The sequence below is a fragment of the Dermochelys coriacea genome, chromosome 2, assembly GCF_009764565.3.
Source record: "Dermochelys coriacea isolate rDerCor1 chromosome 2, rDerCor1.pri.v4, whole genome shotgun sequence".
Classification (NCBI taxonomy): domain Eukaryota; kingdom Metazoa; phylum Chordata; order Testudines; family Dermochelyidae; genus Dermochelys; species Dermochelys coriacea.
Window position 1 is genome coordinate 60607583 of NC_050069.1, and position 21588 is coordinate 60629170.

Genomic DNA, 21588 nt, shown 5'->3' on the forward strand with positions numbered 1-21588 from the left:
GAGTGTGGCCATCATTATAGATATTTATAGGCAGGCACCAGAGGAGTTATTGTATCTATTAGATTAAACATACATTTAAAAACACAGCTCTATTTTTAATACTATTTACAAATGTAGTACTCTTTAAAAATTCTGAGTAATTATTTTTTCCCCCTAAGATCAAATATAGGAGCAGCTGTAATTCTTACTTCCTCCATTGGAGGTTGATTCAATGCTCTAGTAAGTCTTTTCCACCTCTTAATAGGATCTAATTTTTTTTTAAACTGTCTATGCATGGATTTAATCGATAAATACTCTTGGATGAAATATGTATAAACTGTATTTCATAGCTTCCCTTGAATAGTTTTGTTCATTAAAAGGGTACCTAAGTGTGAAATAGTTTAGAATTCTACAATGGAATTTTCTTACTAGCAAATCCAAGACAGAATAGTTATGAACTGACCATATGTTATAGTCTAGAATACTATAATGATCTCTTCTGGTCTTAAGATCTATACAATGCATGAATGAGCAGAAGAAGAAAGCTATGATCAATGTATTTACCCTCAGTCCTCTACCTTTCCCCCAAATGAACACCAAGATGTCCTTTACCCTGGCTTCACAACCTCAAGCTAGGTCTCTGAATCCCCAGTCTCTCCATCAAGGTTACATCAAAGACACAATGTAGGTACGTGCACAAATGAAACATTCATTTGATAACCTTAAAGTTGTATATGTTTTCTTATTTTTCCATGTTTATTTCCTTCTCTCTTTCTCCTTCTTTTAATTTAATAGTTTTCCATTCCCACTTACAGCTTTCTTTTCTCTTCCTCAACTACAGTTCTCAACCTTTTTTCATTCCCTTCTCCATTCTTATGTCTCACTTCATTTATTCCTCATCTCACTTACTTTCTCTGATTTCTTTCCTACTTTCACATATCTTTACTCCTTTCATGTTTTCCCCCTGCCCTTCAACTTAATCACTGAAGTGAATGCAGAGGAGAAAGTGATATTCATCACCATCCCACTATGGATGGAGTCCTGAGACTTCATGGAGTCTTTAAACACAGGACACATCTTCAGATACATCAATTTCAAGGGAGTAATGCGAATTTACATCATCTGGGAAACTGGCCCATACTCTCTACATGGAGCTGAGATGCTTTGGTTTACAACCATGTGTTGCTGGTGCCTCTGCAGAGCTATCTCCTTCACATGGCTGGAAGATGCAGTGGCAACTTAGAGAAGGAAGAGGTAATAAAAGAACTTAATTTTGCTAATAAGCGGCAGTCACTTGGCTCTGCTCAGGAGCTGAAATTCAGCTGCATGACAACAGATGCACATGCCTCAATGGGAACGCTGGTGCTGGCGTTACAGTTAAAGAGCAATAAAAAAAACGAGCATTAAATCTTGTCCTCAGATGACTTCACTAGCAGTTATGAGTTTGAATTTGAGGGCAAAATTTGTCCCTGATTGGGTAAATTGAAAGGCATAGGGGACCAGATGCACTAACTAAAAAGCGGCTCTAAGTACATGATCCTTTAACTTTATATTAGTGTTGGCCTAGTTCCAACCTTAACTTACACCCTCTGTTAACAAGACAGACAACTGTGAATGAATTAACAACAGTATTTGTGCCTGGGTTTTGAATTTCCAAATTCTTATTGGTTTGTACCATAACCTCAATATTAAGTTATATGTCTTTATTCAATATACTTCAGGCACCAAATATATATAGACACTCAGGCTGAGTCACTGTGGTTTACTGCACAATAAATACCCCACTTAAGAAGTATTTAAAATGAACATTGTTTACCTAATAGACTGTGACAGCTCCGAGGGAGTTGCTGCAGCCTATCACATAGGGAGGAAATTAGACAATTTGTGAAAGGTGTCTTAGCAGTAGGCATGCTCAGAGTTTTATGAAAGGTAATTACTGCACATTTGCACTAGACACTTTAATGTTAAATATATAGTCAAATTTTATAACCAAGCTATAAACCCCTGAAAAACAGGCAACCAGAACTATAACACAGCTACACTGCATTTACAGGTGCTGTCCAATTTCTGTAATGTTCCCTTGAATAAGCAACTTTGAATATTGCTTTTCAGGCTGGAGGTTTTCAAGAAAAAGCAAGTAAGGGGGAAAAAGAGTGCAGCTGAAAACAACTTTAAGATCACACTCCCTTCACCTTCCTGTTATACAAGGATGATTTAGTATTGATGATGATTAATATAAAATGGTATGGGTAGAAATATTGTAGTGAACCGTAGCTGTGTACCCCTTTTCTCTGCTGGACAGAATCAGAAGTGGTTGTGTCACACAGATGCTATAGTACTAATAGCTAAGAGAGTTTTTATTTTAGCTCAAGTGGTGACAGATTGTGCTACTTGAGTAGGAAGATCAGAGCTCCATTTCAGCTTTCACCATGCAGTTTCAAGTGGTTACAGTGTGCAGAGTACTGCCAACTGTACTGTACTTAGCTGGCAATAATATATAGTGCAGCCACATTTAAGTCTACTGAACTGAACTAGAATACTGAAAAATCAGGTTCAGCAGATATTATAAATTCTTAGGAGTAGGACCCACCTCTTCCTATGAATTTCCATAATGGAAACAAGGACTCTGATTTTCACTGAGGTGTCTGGGCATGACTGGTATATAAATATTAATTTGCATGGTGATGTTTTGCCACGATACAAATATTGCACACAAGGAGAAAGCGGGCGTAGCTGTCCCCAAGATGGCCTCTGTCAATAGAGCACAGGGAAGACAAGTTTGGGATTGCCAAATCTTACGGACAAACCTTCCCAGTTTCCTACATTCCTAGTTAGGATGGTATCACTGTTAGACGCTAACTTATAAAGTTAAAATTAATCCGGTTGCCTATTATAGATCATATAGTAAATCAGATCACTCATGGTTCTGAAGCCCACTGACTCAGGAACATTGAAATACAGTAATCTATAATACTAATGTTGCAAATTTCTTCTGTTGATCTGTATCACACCTTCAGTGTTCATAATGGTGTGGAAATTCACTTATTTTGTATTTCTTAAATATTATTTATTGTAGGCTAAAAAGAAATCAGCAGATTATTTTAAATAATTTTTAAACTTGTTTTTTATCTTACATTTACAAATAATCTCTAAGATATTAGTGTCAGATCTGTTCTTTTATTAAAAATATTTTCCCTCCATCATACATGTACGACCTGATTTATTATTGTAGGGTTGCTCACAAGTGCTAGGCTACAGGCCCTGATATTTTTATTTACTTTGATGGGGGGCAGAACTACTGAAGCAGTGAATTGACAGAAAAAAACCCAACCCTACAGAAATAACATGACCTGAAATTTGCAAACAGTTATGTGATGAAAAGGAGGGTAAATTTTAGGCTATCAAACCTTGACAGTGTTAGTTAGAAAATGGAAAGAAGGGAAAAAAAGCCCTGGAAGTTTTCAGGAAACTGTTAAAATGCACACTAAGAATATTTACTGGATAACTTTGTATTTAAGACACTTTAAAATATGATTTACAGAAGACATAGGGACATTTAAAATTGCATAATAAAAATGATCCCCTATTTATCATAGCAAAGTATGCAAGAAATGCATGGAAGGTATTGTTCAAAAAGTTGAACTTCAACCCATTTTTTACCACAAAAAAAGGTAACCATTTGTTACCAAAACTAGATTCCAAAATATAGAGTTAAAGAATAGATATTTTAGGGTCAGGCTGGATAGATGAGGAAATCATATTTATTTGCCAGTTTTTCCATTAAGAATATTTACTTTCCCACTGACAGTTTAAAGATTACTTTAATTTGGAAGAAAGTCAATAGTGGAAGCATATGCACTTAGGTCGCATGTTGAGTCTGTTAATGGACATCAAACAACATACATAACCTAAGTAACCACCTCTACTGGATCTTCTACATATTCTTGCCAGCACTTAAGACTCAACGTCATCAGTATAGATTCTTTTCTGATCTTCTATCAAATGTGTGCTGAATAACCCTAAAAGGAATGCTTCAAGTTCAGGCTTAAAGTCAAATCTACCCACAGATGCACCCGAATAGCACCCACTGACATGCAGAGATAGAATTTGCCCATTAAGTTATAATAGCAATACCAATAATAATGATATTCCTAATGAGTCAAAGGATTCTTAAGACTTAAAGCCATGCTAGAATTTTGGGTCAAAAACATCCAACAGAAGGTTGAATTTAGACCACAGTGTACTGGACATGCAAGAGTCCTTGGAAAGAAGAAGGACCACAATTGCTGGAACTATGGAAAAAGTGTAAAGCTAAATTCATGCATAATCTATGTTTTTTTGCCCTAGAATATATAAATCCTGAATTAATATGGTAAATAGAATAAATATGATTCAGAAAGGTGACATTCATTCTGATATCGTGGTTTTAGGGGTTTCTAATAAACTGCATAGCATAAATAAAACAGAGATACAGTTTCTTTGAAAGGCAACATTGAAGGTGAGAAGGGTGATATTACTGAAATGAAAGTATTCCCTGACATGGACAAAAATAAACGTGTGCACTAAATTAGAAGGAATTATAAATATGGAAAACTGCATTCTGTTTAAATGAAAAGCTACATATCTATTATTAAAATATGTTATTTTTTCATGATTTGAAGGAGTATCTCTAATGATAAATTTCAGAGTAGCAGCCATGTTAGTCTGTATCTGCAAAAAGAAAAGGAGGACTTGTGGCACCTTAGAGACTAACAAATTTATTTGAGCATAAGCTTTCGTGAGCTACAGCATCCGATGAAGTGAGCTGTAGCTCACGAAAGCTTATGCTCAAATAAATTTGTTAGTCTCTAAGGTGCCACAAATCCTCCTTTTCTTTTTTCTAATGATAAAGTTTTCCTTATCATCACTTTTGGTTGGATGTTATATACAGGATGGTGTTTCAACAAGGAAGGGACAATTCCTGATGATTCTTAGGAATTACTGGGTGACTCATCTGCACCTCTGTTTCTGTCAGCTAGATGGGATTCTGGGTACCAAGACAGTTGGGTGAAGGAGCAGGGACAGACTGGAGTAAGGAACAGATGGAAGAGCACCCACAAGGTCCAGTTCAGCAAAGCACTTATGTATGTGCTTAACTTTAGGTTTAGCCCCACTGTAGCCTCATTGAAGGCAACACGATTGCTCAGATGCTAAAAGTCAAGCATGTGCTTAAGTGCATGGCTGAATTGGGATCCCAAAAAGGGTGGCAATGGGGAGCAGGTGGAGAAGCGGTGCTGGGCTGATGTGGTTGTAGTGGCAGGAGGAAGCCACCACATACCAAGACCAGTGGTTACCATTTTAGATAGCCACTAATCTGAAACCTGACTTGTGTAAGGATGAATCAGGGAAATACGCCTGGATTTGTGTACAAATCAGAGCCAGACTGGGTATTCATCATGTCCCTAATTTTAACCCTGTAATTGCCACTAACAGATTTGTATTTGTTTATATATAACTGTATTATATAGTTGGAAGAGATTTATATTCGTTGTTGCATCCGACGAAGTGGGTATTCAGCCACGAAAGCTTATGCTCCGATATGTCTGTTAGTCTATAAGGTGCCACAGGACTCTTTGCCGCTTTTACAGATCCAAACTAACATGGCTACCCTTCTGAGATTTATAGTTGTATCTCTCTTTACAAAAAGAAAGTAAAGCAACATTGACAAAATAAGATGAATACGTAGTAAACCAAACCGGCAACAGTTACTGGTACTGTATCTATTTTTAGGAACTTCTTTCAAAAAAAATTTTTTTTTAGAGCAGACAGAACATGGATCATTTATTTGGAGAATCATAAGCCAAAACAGCAGGTACTATTCATCATCAATCCCTTATTATTGCTGGAATTGTTGGGAAGTTACATTGAAATCAATAGGTTTAGTGAGTGATGTTATTATGCTGTATTATAATTTTAGCTGCGTTTTAGTGGGTGCCTGGGATCTGGCTGTCAGTTTCTGGCTAGCCATCTGACACTTCTATTGAGCTCTTACCAGCTTACGTGTTTTTATTCATACTCTGCAGCTGGCCATAAAGTTGACCTTTACAAATGCATGGTCTGAGGGATATTTATTTTATGAGAACATAGATACTTGAGCCAAACCAGACTACACCTAACAAGCTACATTCTAATTTCCTCTACAATATTATCTGTAGGTTGATTGATGGCAGGAGTCGTCTTAGCATTACAAACAGACAAGCTTTTGATTTGCTATCAATATGATAACATGAAGCAAAATAAAATGAAATTTTGTCATTTGAAAGCCTAATGTAAAAGCATACATGAGATATACATAAAATGCATGTACAGACTACATAAAATGCTTTTTGGTTTAAGGCCAGAAAAGTCTTACAAATTTACTACAAAATTCATGTCTGTATTCAGTGGCATATCTCTAGTGACTATCAGTGAAGACTTGTATGACTATAAAAATGTTCTAGATTACCCTAACTTAATTTCATTATATGGGCCTTAAGCCCATTTTTTAAAATGGAACCAAACCTGCAATATTACTTTAGGGCAGTTCCAAACTATAAATACTCAAGAGAAACATTTTGCATCTCCCAATGACAGGTTTGTTATAAAGGAACACAGTCATTGCTGGTGAGTTATGGCTAGGGCTATGATTTTGTAACAGAGGTCACGGAAGTCACAGAATCCGTGACTTCCAGAGACCTCCATGACTTGAGCCCCCAGCTCCACCGCGGGCTCCTACAGCTCCAAGCCAGGCCCCCCTGGGTGGTGTGGGGACCCCACAGCTCCCCATTTTGTCATACATATTTTTAGTAAAAGTCACGGACAGGTCACGGGCTCCCATGAATTTTTCTTTATTGCCTGTGACCTGTTCATGACTTTTACTAAAAATAGGGGTGACAAAAACTTAGCCTTAGTTATGATATTATACCTACTAGCTTGGTTTTAGTTCATGAGCATACATGTGATGCAAACACATGTGTACAGTTGCACCATCTTCTCCATTCCGTCAGCTGGCTCAGTTCATTTTAACTGGCATCAGATTGACATCTTGCAAGTGCAGGATTCTTGCAAGATTCAATCCTCTGCTGTCCACAAGACCAGAGCTAGAAGGTAGTGTGTTGCAGATGGTAGAAGACATAGGCCCATAAAACAAACAAGCCCAGTACCGAATTTGATGTTGTTGGGTCACCCAACTCAGGAGTTGGAACTTAAACATTGAACTTCACAATCCTCACTTTGGAAAGGTTGATTTTTTTTGTGTCAGGAGGAGATTTAAATATAAAACTGTATCTCTGTGAAATTTTAGACTTGGAGAGTGCATGTTTAATAGTGGATCGGATACTGAATTTAACAGTGGATTTGATAGTACAGTGGAGATAGGTGTGACATCAGCTAATGGTATCCTGGTGGACAATTTAAAATCCCATGAATCAAATTAGCCCTTGGGGTAAAATTGATTGGTGAAATGCCATAAGTTACAAGGGAGACAGAATGAAGTGTAAGTGATGCAGTATTTAAACATGTACTCATTTGCTATTTGGTTGGTGTCCAAAGGAAGATGACGGGAAGACCCTATTAATTGATTTCAGTTGAAATTACACAGGTGGATCTGAGGGCAGAATAGATGCTGTGGGGTTAAAATAAAGTTAATCTAGGGAGAGGTTTGTTCAGGCAACAGTTAACCTTCAATTTGATATTGATGATGTAAGGTTTTCTTTTAAATATACAATTGTAATATTTTAATATTCTGTCAGACATTTGTACTGTTATTGCATTACATATCTATGGCTGAAAGTAAATTTTTAATGCACAAAGGTATGTATCAGATATTTCCAATTTTAAACACAAACACCAATGGATGGTGTTTTATATATAAATACTCCCTCCTTAATTACTGGAGCTAGCAAACAGAAGCAGCAAATAGGAGTTCCGAAAGGCAGTTGTACAGGTGAAGAAAGAGAGACTACATGACCCTTAGGGTGAGTTTGAAGTCTGTTGGCTTGTTTATTGTATGCTTGACTGATTAAAGTTTATAGTGTGGTCTGTTCTGGGGGCTGTGTGATGACCAAGCAGGCTGGTAGACGAGGCAGAGAGCTTACTAATGAGGCTATAGCCTGCTCTCTACTGATCCTTGATCCCTTCAGGATCCCTCGATAAGTGGGCAGGGCTATCTCAGGGAGAACAGGGGTTTAAAAAGCCAGCTCCTAAGCTACCCAAAGAGCTAGTGAACAGGGGAGTATTGTGATGAAGTTTAGAGACTGAGTGCAAGAAGCAGATACACCTAACAAACATACTCTAATCTTAGGCCAATAATCTCCCCCACTCCAAAAAACCCCAAATCCTCGAACCACCCCGCAAAGCAAAAATAATGCAGGCAGAGGTCCAGCAGCAAAGCGGGGGGCTATCCAGCTTATTGCACTCAATGCAACATGTACTGCTTTGAGGGCAGGTAGCATATGTTTGCATATATGGTCCTCAGAGATTGAGTATGCGCTCTTAAAACCAGAGTTGCTGAACTGGATTAGCTAAGGGAAACAGAGAGGTACACAGAGGACACTGTCAGGGACACTGGAAAGTGGTGCCAACCCCAATCTAACAGCCTTTGTGCTGTTGAGGAGGATGAAAGTCTCAGGGAAGAAGAACATCAAGCTGGAGCAGAGGGAAATGATCCCATATTTGGAACAGTCCTTTCAGATGATGATGTGGTATCCTCTCGCACTGATGATACCTCCCTGGGAGAGGGGACCCCAGTTATTAGGAAGAGGCAGGTATTAGTAATAGGTTTGTAATGACCAGGAGAACTGCATGATGAATTGCCTTCTGAGTGCAAAGGTCGTGACAAGTAGATAGATGTATGTGCAATTCGGGGAAAGGAGCTGGTGGTTGTGATACATGCAGTGACATAGGAAAGGTAGAAGAGAGGTCCTGGAGGCCGAATGTAGGTTACTATACAAGAGATTAAAATTCAGAACCTCCATGGTAGCATTCTCTAAAATGTTTCCAGTTCCACGCACAGGGCCAGTTAGACAAGCAGAATTGCAGGGTCTCAACACATTGATGAGACAATGGTGTTGGGAGGAGGTATTTAGGTTTATTAGGAACTGGGGAACCTATATAGCAAGGATGGACTTCACCTAAACTAATATGGAACCAGATTGCTGGTATATAAAATTAAAAAGTTCACAGAGGAGTTTTTAAATGAAAGGCTTGGGGGAAAGACAACAGGTATGGAGGAACACACAGTTTAGACACATCCTTTAGGAGAAGATTTATTAGATGGGATACTCTATATCCTAATAAAGAGGAGAGACTAGAAGTTGATAAACTACAGGTAAAAATGGAAGAGAAACTGTCAAACAAAAAAGAATCCCATTCAATTACAACACATGAAGGCAGACAATCAATATTGAAAAATTTTATAAGTGCTTGTATACAAATGCTAGAAATCTAAATGCTAAGATGGGTGAACTTGAGTGCCTGGTATTAAATGAGGATATTGATATAATAGGCATCACAGAAACTTGATGATAATCAATGGGACACAGTAATACCAGGGTACAAAATATACAGGAATGACAGAATAGGTCAGTGGGAGGAATGTCAATATATATGAAAGAAAGCATAAAGTCAAATAAAGTAAAAATCTTAAATGAATCAAACTGTACTGTAGAATCTCTGTGGATATAAATTCTGTGCTTGAACAATAAGAGTATAGTAGTAGGAATATATTATCAATACTCATCAAGATGGTGATGGTGACTGTGAAATGCTCAGGGAGATTAGAGAGGTTACAAAAAAAGAAAATCCAATAATAATGGTGGATTTCAACTATCCCCATACTGACTGGGTATATGTCACCTCAGGACAGGATGCAGGTATAACATCTAGACACCATAAGTGACTGCTTCTTGCAGCAGCTAGTCCTGGAACCCATGAGGGGAGATGCGATTTTTGATTTAATCCTAAATGGAGCACAGGATCTGATGAAAGAGGTGAATATAGATGAATTGCTCAGTAATAGCAACTGTAATATAATTAAATTTAACATCCTTGAGAGAGAGAGAGAGAGAGAGAGAGAGAGAGAGAGAGAGAGAGAGAGTGTGTGTGTGTGTGTGTGTGTGTGTGTGTATCAACGAAACCTACCACAGTAGGATTTAACTTCAAAAAGGAGAACTACACAAAAATGAGGAAGCTAGTTATACAGGGGAGCTGGAACAATTTGTATAGTGGGGTGCTGAGAGCCATTGAACCAAACTGTAAACCCAGTATATGATGGAAACCACCTCAAGCCAGGCAGTGGGCAGCACAGAACCCCTAGTTCCAGCACCTATGTAGCTATATAGAAATTAAAAGGAATAGGAACAAAAGTGAAATGCCTGAAAGCTTCACGAAAACGATTTAAAAACACCAAATAGAGGCTCAAACTAAATGTATACCCCAAATACAAAAAACCCCGTAAAAGGAACAAAAAATGCTACCATAGCTAAACAGCAGAGTAAAAGAGGCTGTTAGAGGCAAAAAGGCATCCTTTAAAAATTGGAAGTCAAATCCTAACTGAGGAAAATAGAAACGAGCATAAACTCTGGCAAGTAAAGTGCAAAATTATAATTAGGCAGGCCAAAAAAGAATTTGACAAGCAACTAGCAAAAAACAAAAACCAACACCAATTTTTTTTTTAGTTATGTCAGAAGCAGGAAGCCTACCAACAGTCAGTGGTGTCATGGGATGATCAAGGTGCTAAAGGAGTACTTAAAGAAGACAAGGCTGTTGCAATGATGCTAAGTGAATTCTTTCCACGGGTCTTCACTGCAGAGGGTGTGATGGAGGTTCCCACATCTGAGGTGACAAATCTGAGAAACCATTCCAAATAGAGGTGTCAGTAGAGGAGGTTTTGGAATAAATTGATAAATAATAATAAGTCACCAGAAGCAGATATTCACCCAAGAGTTCTGCAGGAATTCCAATAAGATATTGCAGAACTACTAACTGTGGCTTAAATCAACCTCTGTACCAGATGACAGCTAATGTAATGCCAAATTTTCAAACAAAGGTTCCAGAGGCGATGTTGGCAAATACAGGCGATAAGCCTAACTACAGTAGCAGGAAAATAGTATGGAACAGAATTATCTGAGACATACATGAACATGATTAGAATTCTCTGAGGGTATCAAAAAGCATGAGGACAGGGGTCATACAGCTGATATAGTGTACTTGGACTTTTAGAAAGTCTTTGATAAGGTCTCTCACCAAAGGCTCTTAAGCAAAATAAACAGTCATGGCATAAGAGGAAATGTCCTCTCATGGATCAATAACTGGTTAAAAGACAGGAAACAAAGAGTAAAAATAAATGGTCAGTTTTCAGAATGGAGAGAGATAAATAGCAGCTATATATGAGGTAAATAGCCAGGTCCCCCAAGGATCTGGGCTGGAACCTGTGCTGTTCAACATATTCCTAAATTATCTAGAAAAGTATGTAAACAGTGAGGTGGCAAAGTTTGAAGACAATACTAAATTACTCAAGATAGTTAAGTCCAAAGTAGACCGTGAAGAGTTACAAAGGAATCTCACAAAACTGGGTGACTGGTCAGCAAAATGGCAGATAAAATTCAACGTTGATAAATGCAAATAAATGCACACTGGAAAAAATAATCCCAATTATACATACAAAATGATGGGATATGATAGAGCTCTATAATATGAATGATGTGGAAAAAATGACTAGGGAATTGTTATTTACCCCTTCACAGGGGTTTCTAAATGAAATCAATAGGCAGCAGGTTTAAAACAAACATAAGGAACATAAAGAAGTACTTATTTACACAATGCACAGTCAACTAGTTGCCAGGGAATGTTGTGAAGGACAAAAGTATAACTGGATTAAAAAAAGAATTAGAACATTCATGTGGGATAGGTCCCTCAATGGCTATTAGCCCAGATGTTTAGGGATTCAACCCTGCTTGAGGTGTCCCAAAACTTCTGGCTGCCAGAAGCTGTGGCTGGATGATAGGAGATGGATCATTCGATAAATTCCCATTCTGTTTATTCTATCCGAAGCATCTGGCACTGGCTCCTGATGGACGACAGGATACTGGGCTAGACAGAGCATTGGTCTGACCCAGTATGGCCATTCTTGTGTTCTTATGCAATTACTGTAATAAAATAGTCATAGGAAATATTCACTACTGACTGAAAGAAAACTTCAAGCCACTACAATGAACCGCCCCACCCGGCATAATCGATGCTCGTTTAACTGGGTTCCACTCCACTATAGTCATAGGGTTATACCCAGTTAAGACAGAGACAAATTTAGCTCATAAACGACATAAAGAGAATATACAGACTCAGATTCTCTGTAGTGTCTAGCTTCTGGTGGACACAGCAGATATGGGGGCCTTCAGGGAGCCAGCTAATGCTCCCTGATCCTCTGGCTGTTTCTATCATCGCAATACCCTAAAGAACCCATCCACCAGCTGGGTACAGCAGGAGCACAGCACGTTCTTCTCATGCCACCTTTAGCAGTAAGGAGCCTGCTACCCGAGCTCTGTAATTATTGGATTCTCTCCTATGTTGGCAGAGAGAATATGGACAGTTTCCACAGTTCAAGCTGTGTAAAGGGAACAGTGTGGCCAGAGAACTTGGCCCATGGTATTGATATATTGGCCTGGATCTGGACCAAAAACTCTGGATCTGACCAACCAAATAAGTTAGGTGGAAAGAGTGTGACAAAGGTTAGAGTCTGAACTTTAATCAGTCTCTGAATTTCACAGCAGGCCTCTAGCTCACTTATAAGCCAAAGAAAAACCAGCATCTGAACATCCCAAACTGTGAAGGAGAGGAGAAGGGGTTTGAAATCCAGCTAGACAGATACATTAAATATGTGCAAAATTTGGAATTTATGCACCCATGTGGTCAGTCATGCATATAACTGGCTGTGTGTAAGTGACCACATCCAATTTGTGCATACTTACCATTTGATTATTTGTTAGTATATGCTCTAATTACATGTACCTAACTTTGAAAACCAGCCACTTTTTGCTGTAAGCAGAATTATTATTAAGAAACGCATTTAGTGTTTTATCCTGGTTTGTCTTGTTCTATTTATGCAATATGGACAAGTTAACTCTGCTGTGGAAAACTGGGACCAAATTTGTCCCCGGTATTACTATATAGATATAAACTGAGTTACCACAGAAATGATTTGGCTCATTAACTTTAGTTTAGGCTGTGGGTTCCTGAAGGCTGTAGAAATGTCATGGCTAATGTTAGAAAAATAATAGGCTATCTGATTTATTTGTACTTGGGTTAGAAATGTAACCCAATCATTAGGACTGAAAGTTTGTCATTGATTTTTTCTTAAAGACCTTTGGTTACAAACAGACCCTCATATAGCAGCTCAGGGCTGGCTTTTGGGCTCCTTGAACCCATGGCTACAGAGTCCTTGCTTATTGGAGCCCAAATCAATCACAACTGTGGGAGGCAGCATTAAATACCATTGCTATTGCAAGCTCCCTTCTAGCTTAGTGCCTGCAACCAACGAGATAGCTGATCAAAAGAAGGGCAGCTTGATGGCTTACTCCAGTGGATTAGGGATATGACTGAGAGCAAGGGATCCTAATGTTGCAGCTCTGACACTTGATCAACTCACTTAATCTTATCTTTTCCACGTGTGTATTACAAAAGTTATTACAGAATCATAGTTTGGCATAAGATGAAACAAGCACATGAAATAATTGCAAGGAAAACAGTTTGGTATTTTAAAACTCAGCACTTTAGTGTCCGAAGGTCTAAATGAGACCACTGATCTCTCAGTTTTTGTAGAAATATTCAGCTTGCCCCCACCAGTTTTAATCGCTGTTTGCAATGGCAATAGTTCGACACTTGAAAACCTTGCCCTTCAATGAGACTGTGATATTGTGTATACTAGGGTTACCATATTTGAACATTCAAAAATGAGGACACTCCACAGGAGGAGGGATTTGCACATGCATCCCACCCTTGCCCCAACTCCACCCCTTCCCCTCCCCCATTCCAACCTCTTCCCCAAAGTCCCCGCTTCAACTCTTCCCCTGAGCGCACCATGTTCCCCCTCTTCCCTCCCAGCTACGTGAAACAGCTGTTTCGCGGCGCAAGCGCTGGGAGCTAGAGGGAAAAAGCAGGCACTCTCTCGAGTGATCAACATTCACTTTCTTTCTCAAATGATCAACATTCACTCTCTTTCTTGAATGATCAACTCTTCTTAGGGGAAAAATTATAATCGCAAAATTCAGGACGTTTTTAGATATTTAAAAATTTCTCCCAGACGTTTGATTTAAGAACCAAAAAGCCAGACATGTCCAGGAAAATTTGGATGTATGGTAACCCTGTGTATACCCTTTCAAAAGTGACTGTATTTTATGAGCATGTGTGAGGTGTGAATTGTGGCAAAGGACTCTCTTGATGGTATGCCAGCCAAAACATATTCCAGACCAATCTTGGATTAAACTGAGATGTACTGTAACAGTGTGTTTCAATGAATGGCAAGAATAAGGGCATGAGTGGATTATTTTTCAGTGTATGAACTATGGTGAGTGCCATCCTGTTTGTTTTACAGAACTCCACCTGCTTTGGATAAAGCACCACAGATGATTACAGACTGAAACTGGAAACTAAGCACAGCAGCGCTTTTGTATTCTCTTTCTAAACAGTTTGCTAATCTTTCTTTTAAAACAATGATTATAATTAGCTAGAATGCTATAGCTGGGCTTCTGAGGGAACAATACAAATGTATTTTCAATGTTTATTATTAATAGGGAATATTCTTGTAAAACTCCATTCAATACATTCAGAATTCTACACATCACAAGAGACACGCCTCCTCCATATCATCACTAAATATATTGCGTTAATTCAGAATAAATTAAATATTTTGGGCCTCATTTTTTTTTTAAATTCCTTAACTCTGCTCCCATTTTTTTAAACACTAATGAACTGCTGCTGGTGCATGTGTACTATTTGACACCTAGCTACCTGCTCCATCTAGCAAAAGTGTTTAGAGATGACCAAGTTTCCGCTTTATAAATGTTTATGATAGGTACTTGCGCCAGCTGCTGACGTTGCCTTCGCTCTACTAGAATGTGCCAATACCTTAGCTGGTGGGGTTATATTAGCCAACTGGTAGTATAAATGAATTCACAAAGGATAAAATCCTTTGAGTAGACACTGATCTGTCCTTAGGTCTGTCCAAAATTGCAACAAACAACTGAGAAGAAGACCTAAAAGACTTAGTATGCTCCAGATAGAAAGCTAGAGCCCTTCTCACATAATCAAATGCAGTCTCTCCTCATCTCTATGAGCATGAGGTTTCAGAAAGGAAATTGGTATGTAGATTGCCAAATGTATGTATGTAAATTGACCACTAGAATTGCTACCTTAATAAAGAAGTGTAGCAGAGAGCAAGTTGCAAGGAATTCAAAGGGTGGTCCCATCAATTTTGCTAGGACCAAGATAAGACTCCAAGGAGGGATAGGATCTTGCACATGTGCATACAATGCTGACAAAACCTTCAGGAGTCTGGTGACAATGGGGGTTGGAGAAAAGGGATCTATCTACTGAGATGTGGAAGGCCGAAATAGCTGCCAAATGAACTCTTATAGACCTAATAGCCAAACTCTGTTTTAAGTATAGAAGATAATCCAGTATGAGATCCAGGAGTGCCCACTTTGGAGATACACCTTTCTGATGGGACCCAATGGAGAAGCGCTTCCACTTAGCCAGGTAAATGCTCCTACTGGAGGGTTTTCAGCTATTCAGAAGCACTTTCTGAATGTCCTTTAAACAGGATCTCTCAAACGGTGTTAACCACGAAGCAGCCATGCTCTCAGATGGAGGGCTGTGCAGTTGGGATGGAGCAGGCAACTGTGATCCTGGGAAATGATGTCTGGATCCAACGGGAGAGACAGTGGAGGCTTGTAGGGTCGAGTACCAGTGCTGCTAAGGCCATGCTGCTGGTGCTATAAGGATGAGGCAAGCATGATCTTCTTTGACTCTGAATAAGAACTTGGGTTGCAAAGAAATTGTAGGGAAGGTATACAGGAGGGATTTCTTCCAGGATAGGGGAAAAGCATCCATCAGCGACCTGGGCTGAGACCTCCCCAAGAACAGACCTAATGGCATTTTCTCACCAACTTCTGAGAGCTTTCATGCATTTCCTCTGCCTGAATATCAAGCACAGAGGCCATCCTTCTCAAAAGATCTTGATGAGCTCAGTGGTCCTCTGGCAGTGGAGAATCACTTGGCGGCTCAATAGCTTCATCTGGTGATGAGGGAGAGGAAGCCACAGGCTTTTGAGGTAGCTGATCTATGTCTTGCTGCAGAGAAGCTGCCTGAATGACTTCTGGCTGGTTGGTACTGACCGCACTGCTGAGAACCAGAGAATGATAACCTCTATGCTGATGCCACCAGCCTGCTCCCAAAGATAGTAAACAAGAGGGTTGAGGGGAACGATACCCCAGGTGTCCAGAATGGCCACTGACATGGGCCTGGGAAATATTTGGGAAATATAATCATCCTATTTTTAATGTAATGCACCGGCACACTTTTATATGGACTCTCCCCGACTTATGCAATTGTTCTATTCCGGAACGTCTTGCGTAACTCGAATTTTGCGTAAGTCAGAAATGTATACCCGATCATTATGCAAAAACCCCCCAAACCCAACCCTCTTATTTCTAGCTTACGAAACTTTTTCCGTAAGTGCAAATTTGCATAAGTCAGATCTTGAGTAACCCGGGGAACATCTGCACTTTCTTACTTATAGAGACATTAGGCAAACGTGGTCTCTTTAACCTATTTCTGCTAGACCTTGTGCAGTATGTCACCACATCATTCCCCAAAACACATTCCATTAGGGTGTATACAGTTCTGGAATCATTTGTTGCTCACCTGTCCTGGTTGCTCACAAGCTGTCTGGTATCTCGCTTGCTGGCATAATTCTTTTACTCTCTCATATTTTGGTAAATGGTTAGACTGTTGGGCATTTTTGTTGGGTTCCTCCTTCTTGCGCAGAAATTTGCTTTCAAAAGGGAAAAAGAGTTAAAATTTTTATAGGCAATGCACTCAAACATTGAAGGGGATACAGTTCATTAAAAAAGCAATGATATTCAAGATTTAGCATCTGGTGGCCATCTTCTACGACAGTGCTTCTCAAACTGTGGGTCACGACCCCGTTTTAATCAGGTTGCCAGGGCTGGTGTTAGACTTCAGTGGGGCTCAGGTTACAGGGGCTTTGGCCCCCCTGTAAAGGGCACAGGGCCTGGGCAGGCTCAGGCTTCGGTCCCTGCTCCTGGGATTGTGTGGTAATTTTTATTGTCAGAAGGGTGTCATGGTGCAATGAAGTTTGAGAACCCCTGTTCTAAGTTAAAAACATTCATGTGCTTGTGAGATATAGCAACAGGAGCTTTTGCAGTAAAGGAATGGCCCAAGTGACATACTGGAAACCTACACCAGCAGTCATTGCTTCTCTTTAGGAATTATTAGTGTAGTCATACCCACAAGTTTATTTTCACAGACTGTCATGTCATAAGTGCCATAAAAGGAATTACTGTAATACTTTTACTCAGAGAATTTTCACAGTAATAAAGGGCAAGGCAATGCAAATGATAAATTGTGTGAGAAAATGTTGAATAGCTATATTTATTAATCTCATTTACGTATTGACCTTTCCTTTACTTAAATCAAATGAAGAAGGATTCCTAACTGAGGTGAAAACTATAAAATTAACTGATAGAAGAATGTTGCACCATCACATCAACAGCAGGACTTGGAGAAGAGTGATGGAATGGGAAGGAAAAAATCAGCCAGGTGACCAAGTGAACAGCTGTGGGTCTGAGATTAAAGAACAAATCTAGGTAAATGGAAGGGATGGGCCAGTACAGTTGCTGTGGAAAGCACCCACTCAAATCTCTTATGAAACAGCCTAAGAAGAAGAGCCTCCAGTTGCACAACTTGCACTGGGAACAAAGAAACCCTGTCAGTGTACTTGCAGACTTTACAGCCTAGCTGATCACTAAAAAGCACAAGCAAGCTTGCCACTAGGCAAGTTTCCCAAAACTTTCTCAGCTTTAATAATTACCCTCTTTCCACCAGAAACGTATCACGCCAAATTTTGGTCTTCTTGTTTGTTCGAAACCTGAAAGCAAAATAATATTATTTACTGCTGGCCTCGGTGACTGGTTTTGAATAGCAGCATTAGTGTTAACAATTTATTCGTTTTTAAATGACTTCTTGGCTCATGTATGTACAATTTTATAAATGTGCTATTTAAAACAGTTTTGAAATGTGAAAGCTGTGGTCATTGGGCTTGACACAGCGTATTTTGCCACAATTTCTTTTCCATTCAGCTGTTGATTTACTCAGGTGTTTGCTGCTGAATAGGCTTTGAGAAATGGTAATGACCCACCTGTTTCCTGGCTTTTCGAGGTCCAGAAGTTTTAGGACAGACTTGCCATCCATATCTGGAGGCGCGTCAAGTCCTGCAATATCCAGAACAGTTGGAGCAAGGTCAATATTCAGCACTATTTGAGGCACTCTGCAAATTAATAGAAAAGGTCAGAATTGAATCACGTGTAAGATATGTAATCCTTCATGTTCTTTCGGAATTAGAATAGTAATAAATGTGTATGAGTTCTTTGAAGATGAAAAGCTCTATATAAGTGCTAAGTGCAGAAGTTCCCCCTAGAGGGCTGTGACTTTGAGAATGATAGACCAATATCATTCGATAATGTCATAAAGGGCATCTGAGCAAGGTACAGTTAAATAAGGAGTTGAAACAGGCACGTTATTCCTCCCATCTTACTAAAAATTAGTCCATTCTGCTAAGCCAGAAGAGGAGCAATAGATGTCCTCATTTGAACCGAACTTCTTTTTAAAAATTAAGGACAAAGCCTAACTATCCAGGGCTCTAAATAATGCAATTTTCTATTACACATTTTAACCAATTTATCACACACAAAAAGACAGACATGCTTTTGTTCTTCTAAGGCAGTGTCCTGCATTAACAGAGTATTCTTCATGAAAGGAAACCAGACACTTAGAGTGACCATCAGATGTACTTAGAAACATTTCAAATGAGGTACACCAGCTGTGCTGCAGACATAGGAGAACGTACACTGATCCCGGCTCTACACTTGGTCCACGAATAAAGAAAGGAACTCGAATATCAAAGTCATATGGCATTGACTTTCCCTTGACGAGTCCAAACTGCCCAATATGGTAACCATGGTCAGCAGTGTAAATGATGTAAGTATTCTCCAGTTCTCCCGTCTCCACAAGCATATGGTATAACTGAAATATAGCACAGGAAAAGCTCAAAATCAAATATTGCAAAACATTTTTTACATAATCATAGTTTTTCTCATTTAAATCTGTCGGGCCAAATGTAACACTGGGGAAACTATTGAAACTAACAGTTATGCCAAGGATGAATTTGGCACATCATGTCCTTACCATGGTGTAGAAAACTGAATAAAATGTTGTTTTGCTACTCACCCACTAGGTCTACATCTTGACATATGAGAGTTTGCTTCAGGGGGGATTTCAGAAAGTTTACTTTGGCAATTGATGGTGCTATTTGGCTTGTGTCACCACCACCCACAAATCTCTATATAATCATTGTAATACACTGCTTGGCAAGTTACTAACTCTACAACAGATGCATTCTTGGACTTGCTCAAATGTGTTATTAGTTTGTAAGCATCTCCTCCCCTTCAGTTAGGGGCTTGGAAAGAGGCTGTACATTTTATTGCAACTAAATGTTAAGGGAGTCCCTCCGTTAGCACCAGTGGAAAGGCCTTTGATCATGGAGAGGGGTTTTGGAACAAAAGATCAACAATTCTATTCCTAATACCTCATGTGTCATATTATATGTAGTTAGCTGTCCTGTACATTATCTATATGCTCACAAACACTAACAGTCTGACACCTGATTTTTGGTCTGTACTTCAGTGAACCCAGATGCCCAAAACTTAGTTGAAGGATGAACTGTGGAGAGAACAGGGTGGAGCAGAGGTAACGTATGAGTGCATGTTATGTACATACGTGCCATAGCCCTCTACAGATGAGGAACTTGATTATTTCTTTTTATATTTGCTCTATTGGCTGAGAGTGTGAAACCAATCCTTTAGCTTACTGGACACACGTTAATTTATTCCCTTTAAAAAGCCACTTATTCTGCTGCCAGTTAAAAAAGTGGACAACAAAACAGCTGTGTAGCATTACCAGTCAGAGAATTTGTAGTAACTTGTATTTTCACAGGTAGATTTGTGTTCCCTATCACTGGGGTTGCCAGGCATCTGGTTTTCGACTGGAATGCCTGGTACAAAAGGGACTCTGGCGGCTCCATCAGGACTGCCGACTGGGCCATTAAAAGTCCGGTCTGCAGTGCAGCTCCCTACCTGCCTGGTTCCGTGCTGCCTCTGGAAGTAGCCGCCTAAGTCACTTTTGAAAATGAGTTACTGGGGCGGCCAGGGACTAGGAGGTTTCATGTGCTGCCCCGCCCCCAGCGTCGGCTCTGCAGCTCCCATTGGCCAGGAACCACGACCATGTGCCTAGAAGCCACAGGGACCTGGCGGCCGCTTCCTCAGAGCAGCAGTAAGTGCCGATGGGACCCCAGAACCCAACCCCCTGCTCCAGCCCGGAACCCTCTCCCACACCCCAAACTCCTCATTCCTGGCCCCACCCCAGAGCCCTCACCCCCCGTACTCCAACCCCCTGGCCTCCTGCACCCCAAACCCCTGATCCCCAGCCTCACCCCAGAGCCCACACCCCATCCTGCACCCAAACCCCTCATCCCGACCCCAGCCTAGAGCCTTCACTCCCACCCCTGAGGTCGGGCGGGGCAGGGGTCTTCAGTTTTCTGTGATTAGAAAATTGGCAACCCTATCTATGACTTTAGGAATATAAACATGATTTTCTTCTCACTTACATGGAGTAAATCACAAGTGAGTCAACTGAAGTTAATGGAATTCACCAGCATAAGGTGAGTAGAAATGAGAGAAGAATCAGACTTGGTATACAAGTTACAAAACTGTGTAATAAAACAATTTATCCTTGACATTTTCAGCTGCTCACCCTTTCCATGGAGTCATCAACTGACATCAGTGTCTGAAGTCTTTTGCGCTGTAAGACATTTGTAAATTCCATGTGGATAGGCAGCATAGGCCCAGTGTACTGCATGATCCAATGTTTATCCATATTTGGTGCGTAGTTATAGCTTGGAGTTCTGCAAAAAGAAAGGAGGGAATTTGCAGAATTTCACACAATATCACAGAAATTACAGGAAAAAAGGAATTGATCAGTGATCCATCTAATCCATACCCCGTTTCTGATACAGCAAGTAACAATCCTTTAGAGCATGGTGAAAAGAAGGCTGTAGTGGACAGTTATAAAATAACCTGCCTTTAGGTGGACATTTCTTCCTAATACCCAACAGTTAGTGTTTGTTTTATTCCCTGAAGCTATCCCTTTAAATCTATATAAATCGTGTCTGTGCATTCTCATTTACAACAACCACAGGTAAAATCCACTAAGTAATTTAGGAGCTTAATCATATTTTCAAAA

The 21588-nt window shown here is 39.8% G+C and overlaps 1 protein-coding gene across 16 annotated transcripts in view; it reads right to left on the reverse strand.

The window, feature by feature from the left end:
• The window catches only part of SULF1 (sulfatase 1), a 161524-nt gene that overhangs the window by 32047 nt on the left and 107889 nt on the right, over nt 1-21588 (reverse strand). For all 16 annotated transcript variants that reach the window (XM_043507742.1, XM_038392999.2, XM_038392996.2 and 13 more), the window contains 5 exons: nt 21100-21250; nt 19139-19314; nt 18431-18559; nt 18104-18160; nt 16915-17044 (listed from right to left, as the gene is read on the reverse strand). In XM_043507742.1, the coding sequence (XP_043363677.1) occupies nt 16915-17044; nt 18104-18160; nt 18431-18559; nt 19139-19314; nt 21100-21250 (643 nt within the window). The remainder of the gene's footprint in view (nt 1-16914; nt 17045-18103; nt 18161-18430; nt 18560-19138; nt 19315-21099; nt 21251-21588) is intronic.